General features: G+C 33.2%; 2 protein-coding genes across 12 annotated transcripts; one reads left to right on the forward strand and one right to left on the reverse strand.

The window, feature by feature from the left end:
* Positions 1-826: 826 nt before the first annotated feature.
* On the reverse strand, positions 827-23,647 carry Leash (leash). 3 transcript variants are annotated; one of them, XM_036378075.2, is made up of 4 exons: positions 14,686-14,887; positions 14,313-14,598; positions 4,472-5,968; positions 827-4,327 (listed from the first exon to the last, which is right to left on the reverse strand). In XM_036378075.2, exons 2-4 carry the CDS (start codon positions 14,437-14,439, stop codon positions 4,269-4,271), a joined length of 1,683 nt encoding a protein of 560 aa, XP_036233968.1. In that variant the 5' UTR covers positions 14,440-14,598; positions 14,686-14,887; the 3' UTR covers positions 827-4,268. The 3 variants fall into 3 exon arrangements, with proteins under 3 accessions (XP_036233968.1, XP_014095600.1, XP_069965787.1); XM_014240125.3 differs by lacking the exons at positions 14,313-14,598; positions 14,686-14,887 and adding an exon at positions 22,752-23,647; XM_070109686.1 differs by having other exon boundaries at positions 14,313-14,697.
* Positions 6,632-19,233, forward strand: LOC106621319 (GTP:AMP phosphotransferase AK3, mitochondrial). 9 transcript variants are annotated; one of them, XM_014240123.3, is made up of 10 exons: positions 6,632-6,649; positions 7,114-7,394; positions 7,983-8,188; positions 8,268-8,464; positions 8,675-8,884; positions 9,004-9,401; positions 9,486-9,590; positions 9,770-9,954; positions 10,017-10,192; positions 10,256-11,518. In XM_014240123.3, the coding sequence occupies exons 2-10, from the start codon at positions 7,124-7,126 to the stop codon at positions 11,265-11,267; spliced, it is 2,760 nt and encodes a 919-aa protein (XP_014095598.2). In that variant the 5' UTR covers positions 6,632-6,649; positions 7,114-7,123; the 3' UTR covers positions 11,268-11,518. The 9 variants fall into 9 exon arrangements, with proteins under 9 accessions (XP_014095598.2, XP_014095594.2, XP_014095595.2 ...); XM_014240119.3 differs by having other exon boundaries at positions 6,638-6,770; positions 6,921-7,394; XM_014240120.3 differs by lacking the exon at positions 6,632-6,649 and adding an exon at positions 6,656-6,920.
* Positions 23,648-23,674: the final 27 nt, after the last annotated feature.

Consider the following 23,674-nt stretch of genomic DNA (forward strand, 5'->3'; position numbering starts at 1 on the left):
CTTAATTAAAATATAGATAATAATTTGCTTAAGAAATAAATAAATGTAACAGTTTTACAAAATATCATTCATAATATGTATACAATTCACTTTTTATATTTGTTCGTTTTGTATATTTGTATGTGTGTATGTGTGTATGTGCGCAGCAGTGCAGTGAAGTACAAAATATATAATAGAAATGGTTATAAATATGTAAACGTGCTGTTAATGTGTAATGTAATAAATATTTTAAAAACAAAGTACTTATGCCGCAAATTGTGCGTTGTACATAAAAAAAAATCACAAAAATATATAGTTTCAAAATTTTTAAACTATTCGCATATAGTTCGCTTAGCTTGATATTTCGTATAAATTAAAATATATTAAATTCTATTTGCGTAAAAAGTTATTTAGAATTTTTTTTTATAAATTTACAATTTATTGCAAACAGATTTTGGAGCTTCAAACGTTTTAAGAATTACAGTTTTATAGTAGTAAATGCGTTGTTGTAGGCGCATTTTCGATACAAAAAAATAAAATTCGTAATAATTTTTTATTTTATTTTCGGTAAGTTTCAACCACTAACTTGTTTTTAATAGAAATCATTTGAAGTCACAACCATAGCAATATTTTCTTAATTAACGCAAAAAAGTTTTTACATATTTTAAAGTAATTTTCGGCGAAATTCTGGCATTGATATTTTTGGAATAATAACTGGTTTTTGTCATGCTTCACACTAGACTTCACTTGTTGTTACTAAAATATAAGGTTATGCAATTTTTTATAAATATGTTAGAATTTTAAAATAAAAAAAATTTAACAGAAATTATATTTGGATTTTTCATTGATTTTTAATTATTATTATTTCTTTTTATTATTATAATTTTATGTTACAATTAAAAAAACAAACAGATCACTAGAATTTTTAGTTTATATTGTTTTCAATCAGATTTAATTGTTGCTCATTAATAAATATTAAGCTATTGTTTATTTATTTCATTATTTTATTTATTTTTTGTTATTAATTGTGACAATATTTTTTATAAACAATACAAATTTTAAATTTAAATGTGTGTTGTATTTGTGAACTTTTTTCTGAGTTTAAACATTAATATATTTTTTTATTTCTAAACAGTTCATTTTTATTTGTTAAACTCGTAACTATTATGTATTTATTGTAATATTTTATATTAAGTTTATTGTTATATTTTATTCTTATTTTGGTTGGAAGCTATTAAATTTTTTTAAGCAGTTTTTCTTTGCTACACTGGCCATAAAGCAAATAAACAGTACTTTAAAAAGATTTTAAACACACTTATATAAAATTCATTCAGCAAGAAAAATTTTAATAGGAATAAATAATAATATAAATAAAATATAATATATGTTATATTTTAAATATCTTTAGAAATTTTAATTATTTAATGTTTGTATTTTTGTACAGAAGAAAGCTATCTGCTGCTCTGAAATGCGATTTTTACAAATAAATACGAATAAAAATTATAAAAATTTCAAATATTTAAATGGAAATACACAAAACCGAATATTTTATACAAAAAAAAAATATTTAATATTTTTATTCGTTTTTTACACAAATAACTTAGGTAAAACTAAATTTAGTTTTATTTCAATTATCAATATTTTTGTAACATTACAATATTAACAACCGCTTTCACCAGCAATTTCAGTTAAAAACAGAAATCTCTTAAACCAGTTTTCATAATTTTATAATTTTTGCACTCAAATTGCTTTCTTTTAACGGCAAGACCCAAATATGTTGTTATATTGCCAAAGCTTAACTAAATAATTGCGTTAGATTTGGAAGTAACGGCAGTTATATGGTTTAAGGTTAAGTTTCTGCTTTCATATACTCTCATTTGTTATACGTATGTGATTAAGTATATTTTATAAATGCTTAAACAGGAGAAATATATAAATTTCACTAAGAAATAATAGAAAGTTTGAGTAGTATTGCTAAAACACTACAATTAGACATTTAATATGAAGTAGAACACACTTTGGAAGGGTATTTTCTTAGTATTACTGAAACCAATTGGTTTTTATTGTTGTTTTGGTATAAATGTTTATGTTATACTTATTTTAGTGACATCAAACTTTTAGCAAGACAATGAACCGAACATGATTTGATGAAGATTTTCAAGCTTTACTTCATGGGGAAAATTAAACTTTAGTTCACAGCTTTTATTGTAATTAGGTGTGAATTGTAAAAAAATAGCTTAAAAACGTAAATTAAAAGCCACTTTACTTGCATATTATAAGTATGTTCATATGTAAGTATGTACATGAGGGTGGAGTAAGTTTCCTTTGAATGCTGTATTTAAGTCTAATGGCAAAGAGCCCGCATCAAGCTGCCTTAGGAATAAAAATGTGTGTAAAAAAAAAGCTACAAACAAGAAATCAGCCAAATGAATATACGGTTATTTTTTTTACAAATTCAGCGGAAGGCAGCTCCAACCAGAAAAATTTTCATTGTCATGTTATCACAAAAAACAAACAGAAATAAAAAAATGTTCAATATTTTCGCGCCAACTTAATCTAAAAAAATATTAATAGTAATTAGTTTAACAAAACAAAGTTTCAAATTAAAACATTACATTTTAATGATTTCGTTTTGTTTTGATTATATAATAATTTCATATATATATGTACATACATACGTAAGTATATATAAAAGATAATATTCGTTTGTAGTATTTATAGCAGAAAACCTGTTCTTAACAAAAATTAAGCACAATAATGTTCTAATAATTAAATACACATTTGAGCGTAATTGTGTAACTGTGTGAAATTTTCTGCTTAACAGGTTTTTTGTCGTACAACTATAGTGGCTATTTGACTTTCTTACAACGCTGTTAAATATTTACTTTAGTTGCAAGCGTTTAGTTGTAATATTTTTGCTCACATAAAATTAATTCCGACTTTCAAAGCGAAGCAATTTGCTAGCAGCGTATTTTTTATATCTGCAAAAGCATGTAATTGTGTATTTTTTGTAAAAAATGTCTATTTATAGTTATATATATATATAGTGTTATATTTATTGGCTTAACATTTAAGTTTGATTTTGCGTAGGAATTTTAGTTTCGTTTTATTTTCGTGCACGCCGGTTGCATATTTGTGCTATTTAAAGTACATATTTAGTAAAGTAATTAATTATTTTTATTTAATAATAGCTAATTATTATTATTTATCAATGTGGTTTATTTCTGGCTTACATTTTCCAATGTCAATGTAGTTTGTGGTGTCCGTTATTTTATCTAGTTTATTTTTTCTTGCAAACGGCGCTAAAAAACGCATCCAATGTAAACAAGCTCTTTATTTTCAATTTAAATCGCGTCTATTTCATAAAAATATTCCTTTAAAAGTTATACACAGTTAAAGTTATGCATCAAATGTACTGTATGTTATTATATAGTATACCATGTCGTATTAGCAACGTAAAATGTTTAAATGACTTGTATGAATGCTCAGGTCAGTTGTTGCAGGCACGATTTAAATTGAAAATAAAAAGCTTGTTTATGTTGAAACGTTATTTTTAGAGCAAAAACTGAAACTTCAGTGGGCGTTTGCAAAATGACAATCCACTTTGGAAATAACGGAAACCTTAATGTACACATATAATTTGTAACAATTTTGCTTTAAATTTTAACTCTAATTTTAATTTAACATGTTTTTTATCAATATCAAATTTGCCTTTAACATAATATTTAATGGTTTTAAGAATTATATTAAACATTGCATAATTTATGTAAGTATGCAGGACACTTTTGTCGCATAGTTAACTTACTGACTAAATACTACGATATCAAGCTTCAAGCCCTAAAAAATGAAATTTTATCGCGCTTTAATTTTGTGCAAAAAGCATTGCTTAGTCAGTGGTATATGCCCTAAAACTATCGTGGCTTTGCCTTAAGTGCTAGCATCAAATCGTACATACAAATTAATTTTTATTTATTTATATTCTATATAAACAAAGTAGAAACTAATTTGGTAACACTGAGTACTATACATATGTACATATATATTTATATATATATATATACGAGTATGTTCGTGTTTCTATAAATATAGCGACCAAAATGAATAAACCAGTCTAATTTTTTTTTTTTAAGATTTAGTGAAATGTTAATGATTCTTCATTTAGAACACGAGCAGTGCCTTGCAAGTCCATACTCTACTCAATCCTGGGTGGGTCTAGTAACTTTTGGCGCCGTAGTGGTGTTGAGTGAATTATTAGTTAAAGTATTTTATATCTGGAAGTAGTCGCAGTATCATTTCGGTGTTTCGGGTGGTGCAGTGGCGGAGCCGAAGAGTTCTTCATAAGATGGTGCTGGAAAAAAGTTGCATTATTAACGAACATAGCGATTTTTATGTTATGATATATAAAGAAAATTTGCTCACACAGAGCGAAATATAAAATACAATAAATATTTGTTTTACTTTAAACAACAACAAATATTATCTCTGTACTTACGCAGTTCATGCGCTCCTGGCGGCTGTATTCCATGTAAAAATGACGAACGCGCTGCTGCCGTTGTGGCTGATGTGGAGGATTCCTGGCGCGCCAGTGCGCCCACTACTGACCCTGAGGGCGGTGTTATGGGTGGTGGAGGTAATACATCTTCGGCTAAACGCATCAAGGAATAACCAGGTGATTCCGATAGTGACGGATATGTTGGCACTTGTGCTGGCGGATAAGAGTTAATCATAAGTGGACTACTACTCGGCGGATACATAACATAGGGCACCGTTGAACTGCGCAGACTAGCACGCGCCGAAGGACTATTGAATTGTGGCGATGCGCAAGATGCATATGACAGATCTCCAGCCAAAGCGGGACTTAATGTCGTCGTAGAAGAGTTGGAGGATGTGCCAGATACATATGAAATATCTCCCGCTAAAGCGGGACTTGCCGCCGAAGAATCGGAATTAACTGAACGTAAGGAACTGTATTCGCTATATTGTGAGGAGTGCGATGGTGAGCCGATGGATGAATCAAGTGAAGGATAGGTTGCAATACTTAATGGGGTAGCGCTATTCTCAAATGGATTGCCTGCACCATTCATTGTGACATTCGTTACCATACCAATGTTAACACTATTACGATTTCCATATCGAGGTGGCGGTCTCGGTGGACCACCAGATAGATTATTAAGCACAGAGCTAGCGCCACTCGAGTACATCTTAAAGGGTAAATTAAGTACGAGATTCTTGAAAAAGCCACGCAGCACCGCTTCCACGCGTAATTCATACGATATATTTATAACCCCGCTTAGTTCATCATCGGACGGTTGCGTTGTAGGCGGTATCATTAGCTCATGCGCAAAGGAACGTTCACTCTTCTTATGCACTGCACCTGTCTCTTTATTGACTAGTGGTACACATTCCATTTTTTGCACACGTAACGGTACATGACTGTAATACCAGATATACTGTAGCACACTGAATCGTAGCTTTTCCACATTTGTCGTACTGTTATTGGTGACAGTGACACAAATGCGCAAAGGTTCACCGCGCACCGCTGAATCTTCCGGCAACAATGCCAGCATTGTTATGGGCCGTGTACCAAATAGACTAATCGTTTTGGTAATTTGTTTTTCCAATGAAGTGGGATTCGAACGATAACACGGCGACAGCGGCATATGCTTCAGCACAGTTAGCGGTATAATGTGACGTTCATCGAAAGTCCATGGCCTTTGAATGACTATACGCAATTTATACTTTATTGACCCGTAGCTACCTTTAAAGCTAGATGGTAGATTATATTCGAGTGGTACAGTAAATTCGAAATTATGTTCACCAGGATTCAACTCAATGCCGCGCGGCTCGAAGACGGGCAGTGTGTGCTCATTGTGTGCGTATATTTCTTTGCTAGAGTAGAAGAGGCTTCGCGCTGATTCATTGTTAGAATTTTTACGTAATATTTCAATCCATTTGCATTTGCCTTTTCCTGTAATTTGTACTTTTATAGCTGAAAGTAAATAAAAACAAGAAAAAATGTTAACTTCGGCTGCAACGAAGCTATAATACCCTTCACAGGCGCATTTCTATCTATTTACGCGTCAAAAGGTGTAAAAATATCTTTATCTGGATTTTTATCGATCAGTTTAAGTATATGACAGCTATGGTACATACATAGGTATGTATGTATATCTATTTAAACGCATGTGAAAAAAAAGATAAAAAACTCTAAAAAGTTATGTTAAATACTTTCAATAACAACTTCATTTAACTTTTATAAATATATCAAATTTTATTTAATAAAATACTAATTTGGAAAAAAATACATATACATCAAAGTTTTTTAGTTAAAATAAGTAGTCGCATATTATAAATAAAATTACATTAACTAATTAAACAGTTAGTTAAAATATATCTAAATATATGCAAACGCATTCATGTACATACATATGTGTGTTTCTACATTTAAAAATTAAATTTAACCAATCATAGTAACAGCTATTTAAGCGCTGAACGAACAAAGTCTAACCGCACAGTGTTCGTATGCATTTTTTGTTCGTTCGCATTAAATCACAGATTCCGAATTTCATTCACAATAGCACACTACTGTGACGCATCACTGGACAAGCCTCTGTCATTTTGCCTCAACAGCCCCTTCAAGCGAAAAAAATATTTCTCACAATTTTTTGTGGTAAATGAATTTGAGATTTTCTAAACTTTCGGTGTTTTGTAAGTAGATTCTGCTTAGTAGAAACTTGAATCCACCAAAAGTTATTCGGTAAATTCAATTTATTGTGGTGTATACCGGACAGGTAAAAGCAATTGCCCACAAGGAGTGGGCATGCAAAAGTGGAAACTGCAAAATTTAACTATACGATATTTTTCAACGCCATCATTTAAGCAATTAGGAACTATAGAAGCGCACATCATTGTATTATTATAAATTTAATTTGATATTACAGGTACCTGTATTTATATATGTATGTTAATTTAATGGATACTCTTTGTATGTACACTTGTACTTAAAGAGGACCAAAATTAACCTTAACGCGTTTTTTCGTTTCGTGCAAATTTAATTGTGTCAATTTTACTTGTTTGAAATAAGTTTGGTTTAAAGTGCAATATTGGATTATAAGAAAAATCGTTATAATATAGTGTATACAAAATGAATACGAATTACATTTTGCGTGCTTTGAGTTTCCACGGTCAACCAATGCAAAAGATTTGGGATGACGAACGCGGCGCCGGAGACATACAACAGTGCGGTGTACCTGCTCATCCTGACTACACCATCTACCTGGAAAGGCAGAAATATTTTACATTTCAAGATCGTGCTAAGCGCTTAAAGCTGCATCAATTTTTTGCACGTAAAGCGCTAGATTTGTACGATAAGGAGCTGACTAGTGCGGAGGTGGAGCCAAATAAAATTATTGAAAGTAAGTTAACACTATAAGTTGGTGGAAACAATTTAAATTATGAAGACACTGCTAGCAAAGTATAGATCTTGCAGTTAAAGCAAGAAAAAACATTAACTTATGTTGTACCGAAGGTTAAAATACCCTTCACAGGTACATTTAGCATATTAGGGTATAAAAATTGTTTGATTTTGATTTTGATCGGTCAGTTTTTATGGCAGCTATAAGCTATAGTAGTCCGATCTTGCTTTGGGAAATAATTCGTGCCAAATTTCCTGAATATATCTCCAAGTACAAAAGTTTTCTATACAAGGACTGGATTTTGATCGATCAGTTTGTACATATGGCAGCTATAAGCTATAGTGAAAAAGAGTAAGTAAGCAAAACAGTATATACAGATATACCTAAATTGACTCAGAACATCATGCTCATCATTTATATATACCTTGTATAGGGTCTCAGACGTTTCCTTCTGAATGTTGAAAACTTCGTGACAAACTAAGTATACCCTGTTCAGGATATAAAAATGCATTTTTTTATACATATATGTGTATTTATTAGAGTTTTTGAAAATTGATAAAACGACTCATTTTATAATTTCTATTATAGATGAACAGTATATAGCTTCGCTACCACCGTACGAACTTTTCGTCAATAGGAATAAGGACAAGCAAAAACGTTGTCGTTGCATATTGAAAAACATTAACCCAGGCGATATTATATATTGCATGGTAACAAAACTTACCACTAACATGGTCAAAACACTGTGCATGGGCGAGCCTATGGTACGCTACTTGAATGACTTACCAATCAAGGTAAATCGCTTCCATTAGTATATATATGTAAATATTCCACTAAATAAATTCCTTGTTTATACTTTTTTCCAATATCTAGGCTTATTTAACAAAAAACGAATTGGATAGCAATGATAAACCGCGAGTTTTCAATAAAAACGATTATGTTCGTTGCGAAGTATTGGAAACATCTGTAGATGCAGAACGCATTTACTTGACTTTGGAAAGTATGAATGAAAAAAATAAAAATATCACACTTGGTGTTATAACGTATGCAGATTTGCCAAAATACTATCGGTATGTACAAATAAGAATGATATATAACTAGAAGTAAAAAAGAAGCAGCAGATTATAGAACAAAAGACTAAAAGTTTGGAAATTACAAAAAAAAAAAACAATTCGCTTCAGAGTAAACCTTAAATTCTGCTATTTCTCTTAAACTTCTCACCTAAACGAACACTAAGTTTTAAATAAGATTTTTTCGCAATTTTGCGATTAATACTAAAGAAATATTGATGAGAACAAGTTGGAAAAATATGAGGATTACATGCTTAAGTCTAAGGAGTTCTTGAATCCGAACTATGATATGCTTTATGAAATCAATGGCTTAGATGTGAATGAAACCTACACTTTCATGACTTCATTGAAACATCCATTTCCGCGGGACGAATATGCCAAGGAATTGCGCCGCACACAAGCAAGCAAATGGGCTTTTCGGTGAGTGCTTTTCGTTGGGCACATTATTTAATATTTTCCTTTTCATTTTAGCCTGTCGTTATAAATTTAATACAAATCAAAACAAATATAATAATAATATTCTCAAACGTATAAACCAGCTCGGTTGCCGAAGGCATTGAACATTTCAAGAATGGAAATCACGTTGAAGCTTTTCAATGTCTTAACAAAGCCCTCACCATTGATCCGCGCAATGTAGAAGGCCTGGTCGCGCGTGGTGCACTTTACGCCAACAAGGGCTCATTTCTCAAAGCCGTAGATGATTTCGAGAAAGCTCTTAAACTTAATACTTATCATGTAAATGCGCGTAAATATATGGGCGAGACTCTGGTGGCGCTTGGGCGTCGCTATGAGGATGAAAATCGCATAAAAGATGCAACTAAAGCATACCAAGATTGTTTAAATATTATACCGAATCATGAGCAAGCGCGATTATCGCTTGAAGCAATACAACAGCGTTCCGGTAGTCAATATTTTGACAATTTAGCACATCTGCAAGGTAGCGAAATCACTTTTAGTTTTCTACTAATTCGGAAAATATTTATGTATAAGCGTGTTTGATTTGTTTGTTGTGTATGTAAAGGTGAAGAAGAAGACACTTTAGAAAAGGAAAAAAATTCAGTACCAAATTCTTCAAGTGACGATGACTCAACGTCCAGTGATAGCGGTTCGGAAACTGAGCACACAGGTAAGATTATCAATTGAACAAAATTTAAGTAACCGTTTTTTTTTTATTTCTCTTTTATTTAGCCGGTTATTTAATGTTGAAATAGTTTTGGATATATTCTAAAGGGCAATAATGTGTTGAACAGAAAAAAAAGCATTTAGCAATTGTTTAAAAATACTTCCGCTGCGCTCACATTTCAGATAACGAGGATATTGGAAAGGATGGTTCATTGTCACCGCTAAGTAAGCGCATGGCTTTGCATGTGGCCAGCCTACAAAAGGAGGAGGAGTCCAAGAAACAACTGAATCAACCATTTTACATGACAGCATATAATGTGCCGCCTGACTCCATGCCAGCCGACACAACGCATATTAATGAATTTCGGGTAAGGCAACACATTTCGTCAACAATCGTAACGCCTTTTAATAATGGCATTCATATTTTCAGCTGGATGACGACGACACCGGCTCACGTGTGCGGAAATTATTGCAGGAAGCATCGAAACACAAGAAGGAAAAAAAGAAAATAAAAAAGAAAAAGAGTAAAAAGACGAAAAAAGTTAGTCGCAAAGAAAAAAATGCTGCCAATATTTTGAGTAAGATTAATTTCCAGGAAGCTTACAAGTAAGTTTCATTCTATTTTATTTTCCGAGTCATTTAATTATCTATTGTGAAATCAAAAACCAGAGCAATCAGCAGCATGAACATCGAAAATAAACTCACTGAAAATTTGCAAAAGTATGAAAAAACTATCGCCGATATTAAAAAACGTCAGCACGAGTTAGTGCAATCCATAGAAGCTGGCATGACGGAACGCAAACGTTCTGAAACGCCGCCGCGTGCACCTTCAATGCGTTTACCAAAACACTCAACATCCAACTATTCCGCTTCTTCATCGTATTATGCATCCTATCCAAGTACTTCGGCCGCCGCCGCTGCTGCAGCAGCTTCATCTAACGAGCGCACGAAATTTTCATTTCAAATCAAACGGCCCGTTAAAGTTGATAAATTTGGATTGCTACGCGTCGCTACACCATTGGCACAGCGAAGTCCTTCATCTCGTTCCCGTTCACATTCACGTACACGATCACGAGAACGTCCTCGATACACCCGAAGTCGCAGCCGTAGTCTTAGTCGCAGTCGCTACCGTTCACGTTCGGGTGGTCGTTGGAATCGTCGACGTTCACGTTCAAATTCCATTACGTACGCTGGTGGGCGCCGCCGTGTTTCACGTAGCAGACGCTCATCACGCTCGTGGTCACCTTATCGCCGTTCTCGTTCTCGTACTCCAGGTCGCACACGATCTCGTTCGCGTACGGTGCGTAGCCGGCGTGAATCTCCTTGCGGTAGACGTGATTATGAGCGTACCGTTAGTAGAGATGTTAGACCATCACCACCGCATCATGTTAACTCCAAGCCAGGTAAGTCATGGCCAAGGCGTGGCGGAAGAGGAGCAGCACGCGGTGGTGCGTTTGGAAATCGTGTATGGCGACGTGAAGATGCTGTCGAAGAACGAGATTCGAATGGACGTTGGCTACACGACAAATATGAAGAAGGAAGTGAAACAATTAAAGTAGATGATGGCCCTTCAATAGAGGAAATTGACGAAATTATCAATAAGGCACAAAAGGAGCGAAAGCAGGAAATCATACAACGGGATAAGGACATATTAAAAAAGCCCACAGCAGGACAGTTTTAAGCAAGTCTTATAATATAAATGTAGCGCTTAATAAAGATATATATATATATATATATATATATATAAATACATACATAAATACATAAAGCATATTTAAAATGCATGTTCGTAGTTTCCTATCATACAATTAGCTTAATGTTCTCCCGCGTTCCTTTCCTCTTATTTTATACATAATTCATCATAAAAAGTATTGTGGAATTTACATAAAGCGGAATAAAATAAAGTATAAATAACTATAAATATCAAAAAAATTATGGCGTATCATTTAAATGCTAGTTTGTATTTCCTAATTGCTGTAAAGAAGCCCAAAAATTATGAATTTGGATCCTCCAAAAATGGAAAGATACGAATAAATGCTTCATTAAGATTAAATTAGAACAAAAGCGTGGTTTGCATTTCGACCTGTGATCTATTGTGCCCTCCACTCTAACTCGTACTTTAAACAGCAACAACATTTGTTCGCCTTTGGACATACATATGTATTCGAGAGTTTGCTCCTATTCATTCTAATCGCAACGCACTCGAAATTCAAGTAATTTCTTGTCTAACCATATAGACCATATGGGAATTTAATATAATCAGGGGTGTTGCAGATTCCAAAACAGATTTGCGTAGTTGTCAAAATTGCAAACCAATTCTGATTTTCAATGGTCTCACAGAATCTGATTGGATTTACATCTTTTCGAACATATGCAAACCCAATATTCGAATTAGATGTTTACTTTTGTGATAAAACTTGCAAATGAACAAATTTGGAAGCGTTTGATAAATTTGAAATACTGAATTAGGTCGTCTAAAGTTTACAATGAGTTCCGCTAGTTTAGCTTTTATTTTATTGGAAGAAAAAATTAACGAAAAAATTAAAAGAAAGAAGATATTAAAAGATCACAGTAATCCACTTGATGCACCAGGGGAATCGCATGTGAAATTTGGCTTGCATTTGCTTGTATGTTTGTATACATGCTTACTTTACAGATTTATATCACATTATCGACTGAATAAAGACGCATTTGAAAAAAGTCGCAAAAGACGACTGAATAAAGACGCATTAAATTTCGTTAATCCTTTTAAAATATCTGATTATGACATTTTGTTTTTTAATACTATATTTTCCCCTATAGAAATAAAGATAAATTAAGTCGTAAAAATAATTTAAATTAATTTTTTAACTTACATTTTAAATCTGTCAACGACTATCCTCTTGCTTTGTTTCTGATAACAAAACCGATCAAATTAATTTCCGCGATACCTAAAACCGCTACCATTTTTGTTTCGAACGTCAAACCAATAATATCTTAATTCATGACACCTACATTTTTTTTTTTTATCGGTTTCAATGCTGATTCCGACAATTATCAGATTATACAACGCCCCTGAATAATAATTTGACGCGCACCTTATATACCAGGTATATGTGAGCATTAAGATACAAATGTGTTGGTAGGGAACATGTGTTGTGAACGAGCCTTAATTTTTTTCGGTTTGGTCATCAACATCAGTTAAACATATTGAATAACCTTACAGTCAAGGATGAAGTTTTGAAGAAAAGTGCTGCAAAGTCGCATCGAATGCTTGTCGAGGCAAATGGTGATCATGCTCTAACAGAAGCAACATGCAAAAGATAGTTTCAACGGTTCAGAGATAACGATTTTGATGTAAAAAATTAAGAACGTGGAAGACCACCAAACAAGTTTGAAGACGCCGAACTGCATGCAATATTGGATGAAGATGTTACTTTGAGTCAAAAGCAAATGACAACCATGTTAAGTGTTGTAAATAATTTCAGTCCGTTTGAAAGCTATGAGAAAGATCCAAAAGTGTGGCTAATGGGTGCCACATGCATAGCATGAAAGAAAATGAAAAACCGAAAAAACACTTGTGAAATTTTGCTTCAAAGACACGAAAGAAACTCAGTTTTGCAACGAATTGTTACTGGCGATGAAAAATTGATATATTTTAATAAACCTAAACGGATAAAATTTGGAGTAATCCGGGACAACCATCAACATCGACTGCAAAAACAGATCGATTCGGTAAGGCAATGCTCTGTGTTTGGTAGGATTAGAAGCGTGTGGTATGTCAAAAACTTCTAAAATCTGATGAAACTGTTAAAACTAATCGTTACAGACGACAAATGATCAATTTAAACCATGCATTGATCGATAAACGCGCAGAATGGGCCAAAAGACATGGCAAAGTAATTTTGTAACACGATAATGCACCTGCACACGAAGCAAAATCGGTTCAGATTACAATCAAAGTAGTTGGCTGGGAGCTGCTACCCCACATGCCGTATTCACCAGACCTGGCACCTTCTGATTACCATTTGCTTTCATCGATGTGACAGGCATTAGCTAAGCAGCACTTCGATTCCTACGCAGAAGACGAAAATTCGGTGTCTGATTGGTTTGCTTCATAAGAAGTACATTTCTGTTGGCATGGTATCCACAAATTGCCAGCAAGGTGGTCAAAATGTTAAAAAAAAACAATGGTCAATATTTTGAATAAATTTTCTTCACTTTCCCATGCAAAATTAGTATTTCATTTTCGCAAATAAAAATGGTGCATTTCATTTCATACCGGTGCACCTGGTATATATATATTTATACAATAGTTCACAAATAAAAATATTGAGCAGAATTTTTAATACCACAATGTGCAATAGTTACTATTTATACAACAAATTAAATTCAATTTTCGATACATTATTCATTTTCTATTCAAATTTGTTTTCCCAAGCAGCAAAAATAGCATAAATGTGCTAAAATTGCCACACTCATTCCTACATACATATGTGCTAACTAATCTCAACCATTAGCTAATTAGTTCTAAAGCGTGCCAATTTCATAAATAAATATTTTTTGTTTTTGATGCATTTCAATCTGAAAAACGTTAACTTCTGTTGCATCGAAGCTATAATACCTTTCACAAATACAAAAGAACTTGATTTTGATCGGTTAGTTTGCATGACAACTATAAGTTATAGTGGTCCGATCTGAACAATTTCTTCAGAGATTATGCCGCTCCGTGGATAATAATTCTTACCAAATTCCGTGAAGATATGTGCTGTAGTGCCCCTATGAACAGCTTCTTGGGCATTCAGAGCCAAAATCCAAAGACAACCGGTTATTTGACGAAAGTAATGCCAATAATAAAAACACGATGGCTGCATGTAATCGTACAATGATTTATGTAAAACGAAGTTAAAAATATTTGTTAAATAAAATATTTAACAAATATTTTTTGTATAATCAGCCTTTATTCAATGTCAATATTTGACAGTTGTGCTCCAAGCGGAAGTCGTCCATTGCACCAACTATCTATTAGGATACTATGATGAAATGAAATTTTTCTTAAGAAAACTGAACATAGCATAAAGTTTTACGCATATTTAAAAAATATAAAGATAAGCAAATACCATTTCATTCGCCCTATGAGCTCTGCTAATAAAAAAAAACCTCATCCAAAGCTAAATACTGACCAACTGTGTGGTTCACAATAAACACCTGGAAGGGAGTGTAGAAAGTTTACGAAGAGAGGCATCTACGCATTTGCGAGTAAACACAAGTTATCAAAGCACAATAACAATGTCAACAGAGAGCCACCAAGCCCCAATAATGTGGGCGACAAGCAACAAACTAACGTGTGCACATACGAACACATTTATTGACAAATGCCAAATTTCTTACTAAATAGCGCAACTCAATTGCATGGCTGCCTAGAACGCTATAATCAGTCAATGGCCGGCCGCTGGATGTGCGAGGAAGCAAATCGACAAGAGCGCTTATTGGAAAAATTAGTTGGCGAGAAATTAAGGCGTGCAGAAAGGATTTGTACAACAAAAGTGGCAGGAGCGTAGGAACGTCGGAGCGTATAGCTAAAGTAATTTAGTGTGAATATATTTTTGTGTTTATATAAGTATGTAAATATGTAATTGTGAAGTCGATAAGCAAACAATAGCTGTAATTACTTTGTATGAAATGCAAGACGAGCAGAGCTTTCGATTTGCAGAAATCGTGGACAACTAGGGAAATATTTGTATTCTGCAAGATTATGAAACCCAAGAACAATTCGTATGTGTCTGTCGAAAGTGCAACAACTAAACAAGAAAAATTGTGAATAATTGCGAAATTTATATAAGTGCAGTGTGTAGAAGCGAATCACAATATTTCCTTGCTTGCATACAAATTTGCACAGTGTGAACGTTATAAACATAAATATAATAATTTAATTACGTGAAAGAACGTATGCCAATTACGAACTATTAATATAAATTGATATTGAATGCGCAATGGCGCTTATAAACTTTTAGTGCACACGTTTCCCACTACTGCTAAAAAGTACGACCAGTGGCTGTTGACTATGGCTCTGGTTCTAGTTATAGTACTTTTGCCGTTGTAGATGCTTCCAGTTCAGGCTGAACTTGTTTATATAAAGCGATTTGGACTTTGAGCAAGCGAACGTGTGCGGTCTCAGCGTCAATTTAGTTTATAATTTATGCAGATACGCGTTTTGAATACTATTCTATTTTCTAGCGGCTGAACACAATTTGTTGTATGTGCGCAATCTAATACCCTGAACAGGGTATATTAAGTTTGCTACAAAGTTTTGCAACATTTCGAAGGAAACGTAGAAGACCCTATAAAGTATATACATACATATATAAATGATCAGCGTTACGAACTGAATCGATTTAGACATGTCTGTCTGTCTGTATATGGTATACGCGTACTAATCCTGCAGATTTTGAGTTATCGATCTGAAATTTTTTCCCTAAGAAGCTGCTCATTTGTCAAAACCGCCGATATTGGACCACTATAGCGTATAGCTGCCATATAAACTGAAGAATCGGAATCAAGTTCTTGTATGGAATCTTTTATATTTGTGAAGAATAGCTTTGCAATCGAAGTTAATCTTTGTTCTTGTTTTTATTAAATTATGTTTGATACAATCATTTTAAATTATATAGGTACTCTTTGATGTACTGAACTTGTATACCTGTGTTAAACTTTAACTTATGGACAATATCTAAATAGTTCTTTTTATCACAAACGCCTAAAATGCATTCAAAACGCGTTGATTACAAAAATAAAATAAAAATGATAAGAGTGACAGCAAAGCTTGACAAGTAAACAATAAAAATTTACAGTGTGGTGAAATTGAACAACTAGTGTGTTAGAATTTGGTATTTTATTAAGAGGTCAAATGCAAGTCAGAAAAAACGCGTTCTTTTTTGTGATAATTTTTTATAAAAAGGCGTTTGTTGTAAAAAAAAAACAGAGACCGCAAATAATGATTATTGTTGCGATTTTTTAATGAAAAATTCAATTACTTACAATCGACATACAAAAAAAAAACGGATAATGACACGTTAATCCTTTTTCGACGATCTCAGCATTTCGGTGATGATTGTTTTAATTCGTATTTTTATAATTTCCTTCACCGATAACGATTAATTTTGATAAATATTATAATATATCATAATTGAGAAAAAAATAAAAAATCATATATAATTATTATTTTTGAGCAAAACAAAAAAAAATCATAAATAATGATTCTTTGTGATATTGATTTTTGTTTTTTTGCTCAAATTAAAACTAATTTTTAGATTAAAAGTTTCTTATATAGGTTTTTGCTAACTACGTTGCATGTTCTTTTATAACAAATCATCTTCCCTCCGAAAATTAGTAAAAATAATATCAAGAGCTACGCATTAAACTAGGGCCTTGAAATATCACACACAGGATATATGTCCTGATTTGCATGAGTACAGCAAATTGCATTATCGGATTTGGATGCAAAACATGAAAGTTACTCAAAAATTAGTTTCTGTCGTCAAATACGGGTGTAGCGGCAACGAGCTCATCGAAATAAATATTTCATTACCTGACAAATATAGTATTTAAGAAACTCGTGTAAAAATTTCAAGTCGATCGATCCAGCCATTTCCGCACCGACTCGGAAAACAGCGTTTAGTCAAAAACGTGTTTAAAGTTTTGGCGGTTGATTACACCAAGCTAAAAAATGCTTACAAATACGCTCCGAAAACTTCGGAGTATTTTCACAAATATATGTATGTATCAACATCGAAAATTAAGGAATAAAAATTAATGCCGACGTTACGATTAAAACTTAGATTTTCATTTTTTAATCCCGATGTTGGGATAAAAATTAAATTAGATAAAAACTAATTTATAAACTGGTTTTTGGGATTTTTTTAGGCGTAAAGACCTATTTGTGATATTAAACGAAAGCAGAGATCGCAACCATGCAGCCGGCGATGTAGCGAAGCCTGCTTACTATTTTAAGGACTTTCATCTATGGAGTTTGTCACAACACACTGTGCGAAAACGAATGCGCGTGGCTGCTGAATTTTTACAACCTTTTCTCACTCTATTAAGCATGTTTTTTATCTATGAAAGAAAGTAAAATCTGAAGATAGAAGATATTTTTTTAACCTACAATTGACTTTTCCTATTAGTTTATAACTAAGTAGGAAAAATTCATAAACAAATAAATAATTAGGTTTACGACAAAACGTGTACATACAAGTGTCCATATATATGAATATAAAATATGTGTGCGCCCGTTCAACCCACTTAGCGCTGCTCAAATCATTCAAATGTGTTAGAACACACAAGAGTATGAATCTGCACACTTACAAACATAAAAATAAGCATAGAATATATTTTTGCCCAATGCTTATCAGTTATGATTACTTTCGTATTTTCACTTCACTTTCAGTTGCTCACGGTGCGACAATCCAAACACATTACCATTTGGACCGGCTATTTGCGTGGACACGCACAACTTAATCCAATAAAATATTAACAGCAAGCACAAATCTAATATGCTAACTAAAGTCTTCCGTATGGTGATGCTGGGTGCGCCTGCCTCAGGTAAAGGTACTATTTCGAAACGTATTGTTGATAAATTCGGTTTCGTACACATTTCACCTGGCGACATGTTGCGACTGAATGTGTTGCACAATACCGAGCTGGGTAAGAAGGCGAAAAAATTCATGGATGAGGGCAAACTGGTGCCAGATGATATTGTCATGAAATGTGTGCTCAGTCGCATTACCGAGGTGGGCAACAAATCGTGGATGCTCGATGGCTTTCCACGTACGCTGGCGCAAGCTGAACGTTTGAGCGCAAGTGAACCGTTACATGCGGTTATTAATTTAGAAGTGCCACACGATGTGATCATAGAACGTGTAAAGGGACGTTGGATTCATTTGCCATCCGGACGTGTTTATAATGTGGGCTTCAATGATCCCAAAGTGCCGGGTAAAGACGATGTGACCGGCGAGAATTTGGTGCAACGGGACGACGATAAACCCGATGTGGTAGCGCGTCGTTTGCAAGTTTACGAGGAGATGTTGCGGCCAGTGTTTGACTATTATCAGAAACAAGAACTGATCACTAACTTTAAGGGACGCACTACCGCTGAAATATGGCCGCAGGTGGAGAAATTCCTATTGGAGAAGACGAAGTCAGCAGTTGCAAAGAGGGTTTAAGGCTGTGAGACGTTACAAAAAATGTTAAGGATATGTTTATGCGAGTATTGTAGTTGTGTGCTTGTGGGGATGCACAAAAGCCACTTTACTTAAAAACGTGTTGGAACCAAGAACAATAATTGTAAACGTTAATTAACGATATATACATTCATTAATACATACATACATATAAGTATGTACAATATATATATATATGTATTACTAGTTTTTTGCTGCTCTTTAAGCGCCGATCACTAGTGTAGCTTTACATATTTACATAGGTATTTTTGGAAATATTATTGATTTTTGTTTTTTTTTTGTTTAATACTATTTTTTTGTAACTACTTTGTAGTATGTGTATACGTTTTTCGTGTGATTAGAAATTATGAACGCTAACAGAACAATAATTTGAAGAACGAAATGTACTTGTGCTCTAAAAAATATAATAAAAATGTTTATATGCAAAAATTTTTATTTGCTTGAATAATTATCTGTCATGCTTTAACTGGCACATAACGGTTGTTGAAGAAATTAATTTTCTAGTTATCAGCTGTTAACAGCTGTCACACTACACTATTTAATTTACGTAGGCGGAGCGATAAGTACCCAGTCTCACCGAACGATAGCGACACTATCGCAAAATTACATATACACCAGAGACCAAGAATCAGTCGAAACGCTGTTACGAAGAAGGCAAAGAGTGCGCTATCAGCCGGAAAGTTGACTTTCACCGCTTTTAGGATTATATATGGTAAGATCAGCGTCTACTTGGAGAAGTGCAAAAGGTCAAAGGCTCTACTAGGCCGAATTATTGAGACAAATCGAAACGGCCCCTTTTGCGCAGAAAAACGTGCCCTTCTACCCTGACATTGCACCGGCTTACAGCTGCACAGTGACTATGAATTACTGTCCCATCCACCGTAGTCCCCTTGCGATTTATTTTTGTTTCCAAACTTATCAAACCACCCTCGTATATTAAAGCACATATTATTGAATAAAGCCACAATAGGCGTTGAAAGCAAATTTCTAATAACATCTGCCTGATGATTTTAGCTTAGGCGCTGATAAGGCTTCAGTTGTTGCGTTCGCGTTCATTGCAAGAAATCATGACCGCGTCTAACTTCCAATATGTGTTAAGTGTTGCTATTTCGCACAAGTATATAGAGATATAAAGCATATTATAAATAATTTGTAGATTTTCTGATAACCAAATGCTATACATTTGAGTTGGATTGGGTTTAAATACGATTAGGCTTAGAGGTGATAACAAAGTTAATGCAATAATATATACTAATAACAATATATGTGTTTATGCAATGTATACATACATACATAAATACATATGCATATGTACATAAGTATAAAGTTCAGTAATTTTTGCGTTGGATAATGTAAACAGTTGATATCGCCGGCTTTTGCGTTCATTATTGCAACTGCAAAAAGATAAAAAAAAAAACAGATGCCATATAAGCATACTAGAAACAGTGATAGGGGAAATAACAGCAGCATAAATTTAATTTCCTCTTCCGGTAGCATTGTTTTGTTTTATATAAGAGAAATTGGTCTAGGAATAATTATATAATTTTAGTTTAGTTAAAAATAATCAGCTTTTAGACGCACTTACACATGGGATAATACTACCTTGGACATCCAAGTGGATTACAGTGATCTTAAAAAATAATTTTTTTTAATATTTTAGTTGCTTTCTTCTTTCAATAAAATAAAAGATAAAAGTTTGCAGCTCATTGTAAACTTTAATAAAACTGCTTCCAAATTTATTAATTTGCAAAGTTTTTTCACATTACCCAACTGAGCTGATTCAAATATTGGTTTTGCGTATCTTCGAAAAGACAAAAATACAATCAGATTCTGTGACACCATTAAAAATCATAATTGGTTTGAAATTCTGACAACTAACCAAATCTTGGACTTCACAACACCCCTGAATAATTGAATGTAAACAATCTTTTATCGGTCAGTTTCAATGGCAATTATATGCTATAGTGATCTGACCTGAACAGCTGCTTGGGAAGAAAAGTACGTGTGCAAAATTTCAAATTGATACTTCAAAAACTAAGGAACTATTTCGCTTATATACAGACAGACGAACATAGCTAAATCAACTCAGCTCGTCACGCTGATCATTTATAATTATGGTATACTACAATATATAGGGTCTCCGGCGTTTACTTATGCGTGCTACAAGCGTCTTAGCAAACTTAATACACCCTGCTCAGGATATAAAAAGTTGCCAAGTTGCTGAGCCAAGACCAACTTCAGACTTGCCAAGAGATTTTGTATTTTCATACCATTTTCGGAAAATTATTGGATTTGGTCCTCTATCTAACAATTCTCTAAATAAATGAGTGGTGTGTATATATTAGTTATTCATAAATATGTATATATATACATACATGAAAGTAGCTACTCAATTTGTGTTATCTATAATCAATTTATTTTCATTATTTTCTAAAGCAAAAGATGAACATTGAAATAATGCGTGGTTATTTATTAATAGAGAATTTCAATTGAATACATAGATAAAGTAAAGTACAAAAACATGTATAAATTATTTATTATTAACTCAGCTAAACATTCGTGACGTAAACTGATATAACAGTTGTAAAAAAACAACACAATTAGAGTAGTGTGATGAATTGATTTGTGCTACTAGTATATTTGAGATTAAGATTAAATATATTCTGGTTTTTTATGTGAGTCTTTCTAACTTAAAAAAATTTAATGGAGTCGTATTAAAACGATAAATATTCGTTCATTCTACCATCTGAAATTCCAGACCGCGAGACCGGAGTGTTCCATTTGTTCGTGTATATCGCATGCTACCTGCGGATGGTGAATTATGGTTCTGCTAAGGTTCAGACTTTGAACTAATAATAACTAGTATACATTATTGGTAGTCGAATCGAGAACTAACGTGAATATAGTTATAAGGGCACAGCTAAGCTGACAATCTACACATTATGAAGATCTAAATTTTAAACGATAGTCAATATTTCAAGAAATGCTGGCTAATACTGAGGGAAAACTTTAGTTTAGCATCCCACGGATGCTAAACCCAATACTGAAGCTACATAATGATTATTATATAGCCGTTAAACTCTACATTATTGCTTATACAGAAGAAAATAAATATATATAGAAATTACCCACATTTTTTACTTCCTTTTTTGAACGAAATGTTCAAAGCGCACCTATATTATATACCCGAAATATGTAGGGTGTTGGTTGGCTATTACAAAACAACAAAAACAAACACCTGATGAATGCTTCTTCTTAGCCACAGCGCACATTCACGGTGAAATCAAAACAAAAAGTATACAATCCCACTAAGCAGGGAGAGTTATGAATGACATTTCTGATGAGAAAATAACAAATAATATAAGGAATCTAACAAATATACAAATATATTTACGAAAGTACAAGCGTATGCATGTGTAGTAACTATAAATTCAAACAGAGTAGTTTTAGACAAATTACGTTCAAAAACATTACATGTTTAGTTCTAAATTAAAATACAAACTTAATAATTGTACGATCAAAAATTTACAATTTCTAGCCATTATCGCTGCACTTGGTAAGTAGGCAATTTAGCTCAGAAAATACAATGCACTCATCGGATAAACAGAAGAAGCTTTAAAAAAATGTTTAAAGAACTCTGAGTCAAATACATAATGGTATATAAATGCTGATGATTCAGGTTTTCGTACAGAGCTTGGACCATTGCAGTAAAGTTCTTTTGTTTGGATAACGTATGTGTTGAAATTTATGCATATGCATGTGCATATGTATGTATGCATGTGTGTAGTTCTATGTGGAATGCAAAATAATCAAAGAAATTAGTTCAAAAATGTATTGAGACCCATTTAAAAATATATATGTACATGCATACATACATATGTACATAAGGATTTAGAAGTGTACCAAGATAAATTAAAATAAATAATACTTTATAATCATGCACTTACCACGTATTTTTGTGCGCTTGGTTAGATTCAAACATATTTCGCCTTTTATTGTTTCGCCCGCAGAATATACTTTTTCCGGATTATTTAACGTTATGCGTAACTTCTCTGTTGCCATTGCAGCTTTACTACTTCTTTGCACACTTGGGAGAGCCTTTTATTTCAGAAAAATGCCTATTTAAATTTCATGAAATTCACTAAAATTCGATTGTGATATTTGTTGGTTCAATTCACTTCATGAGTTCGTTGGCTTGCGTTTCCCTCTTACTAGTTAAATCTCGAACAAGGCTAAGTTAATGCTTTTGGTATTTGACATGTTCGTTTATTTTTTTTTTTATTATATTTATATTTTATCCAAAAATAAACACTTTGACACTAACACCACACAAAAATAATGGTACGTACACCCGCTCCAACACCACTTTCTCCACATACGCACACTAGATTAAGTTCTCGTACCGCTTGCCTATAGAAGATTTCATCTGCTCAAAATGCCAATCGTTTTATTTGTATTTTCATAAAGATTTGTTCGCATACAATTCAACGATTAAACTTCCTTGTTCTACACAATTTACCGAATGCACTTTGTGCAATTTTTATTGTTCTTCCAGTGCAAGAGTTTTAAAAGCAAAATGCAAAAGTCTTCGCCAATGTATAAATTTTTGCTCTGTTCTTTTCGGCGCTCATTCGATTCTGCTCCACACCTTTTTACTCCCTCCCCACAATTACTCTTTAATGCTAACTTATTACATACAATACTTTCAGTTCGCCAGGTATTGCACTGGGGCCGCCCGCTAAAAGAATTTATCCACGAAAAGAAACACTCCCGCATTCATAATTTTCTCTGCAAATATAAAACAATACCATTCCTCCTTTTACTATGTATTACCGCTATTCAAAGTGTGTGTGCGAGAGAGATGAATAAT

This window comes from Bactrocera oleae, chromosome 2 (assembly GCF_042242935.1).
Source record: "Bactrocera oleae isolate idBacOlea1 chromosome 2, idBacOlea1, whole genome shotgun sequence".
In the NCBI taxonomy this organism is placed as follows: Eukaryota; Metazoa; Arthropoda; class Insecta; order Diptera; family Tephritidae; genus Bactrocera; species Bactrocera oleae.

Excerpts from the sequence above, each read along its gene's own strand:
- LOC106621319 (XM_014240123.3), top strand. The coding sequence starts at position 7,124 with ATGAATACGAATTACATTTTGCGTGCTTTGAGTTTCCACGGTCAACCA. Across the intron at positions 7,395-7,982 it reads GCCAAATAAAATTATTGAAA|ATGAACAGTATATAGCTTCG; the intron begins GTAAGTTAACAC and ends TTTCTATTATAG. Across the intron at positions 9,955-10,016 it reads CGCATATTAATGAATTTCGG|CTGGATGACGACGACACCGG; the intron begins GTAAGGCAACAC and ends TCATATTTTCAG.
- Leash (XM_036378075.2), bottom strand. The coding sequence starts at position 14,439 with ATGCAGCCATCGTGTTTTTATTATTGGCATTACTTTCGTCAAATAACC. Across the intron at positions 5,969-14,312 it reads ACATATCTTCACGGAATTTG|CTATAAAAGTACAAATTACA; the intron begins GTAAGAATTATT and ends ATTTACTTTCAG. Across the intron at positions 4,328-4,471 it reads GCCAGGAGCGCATGAACTGC|CACCATCTTATGAAGAACTC; the intron begins GTAAGTACAGAG and ends ACTTTTTTCCAG.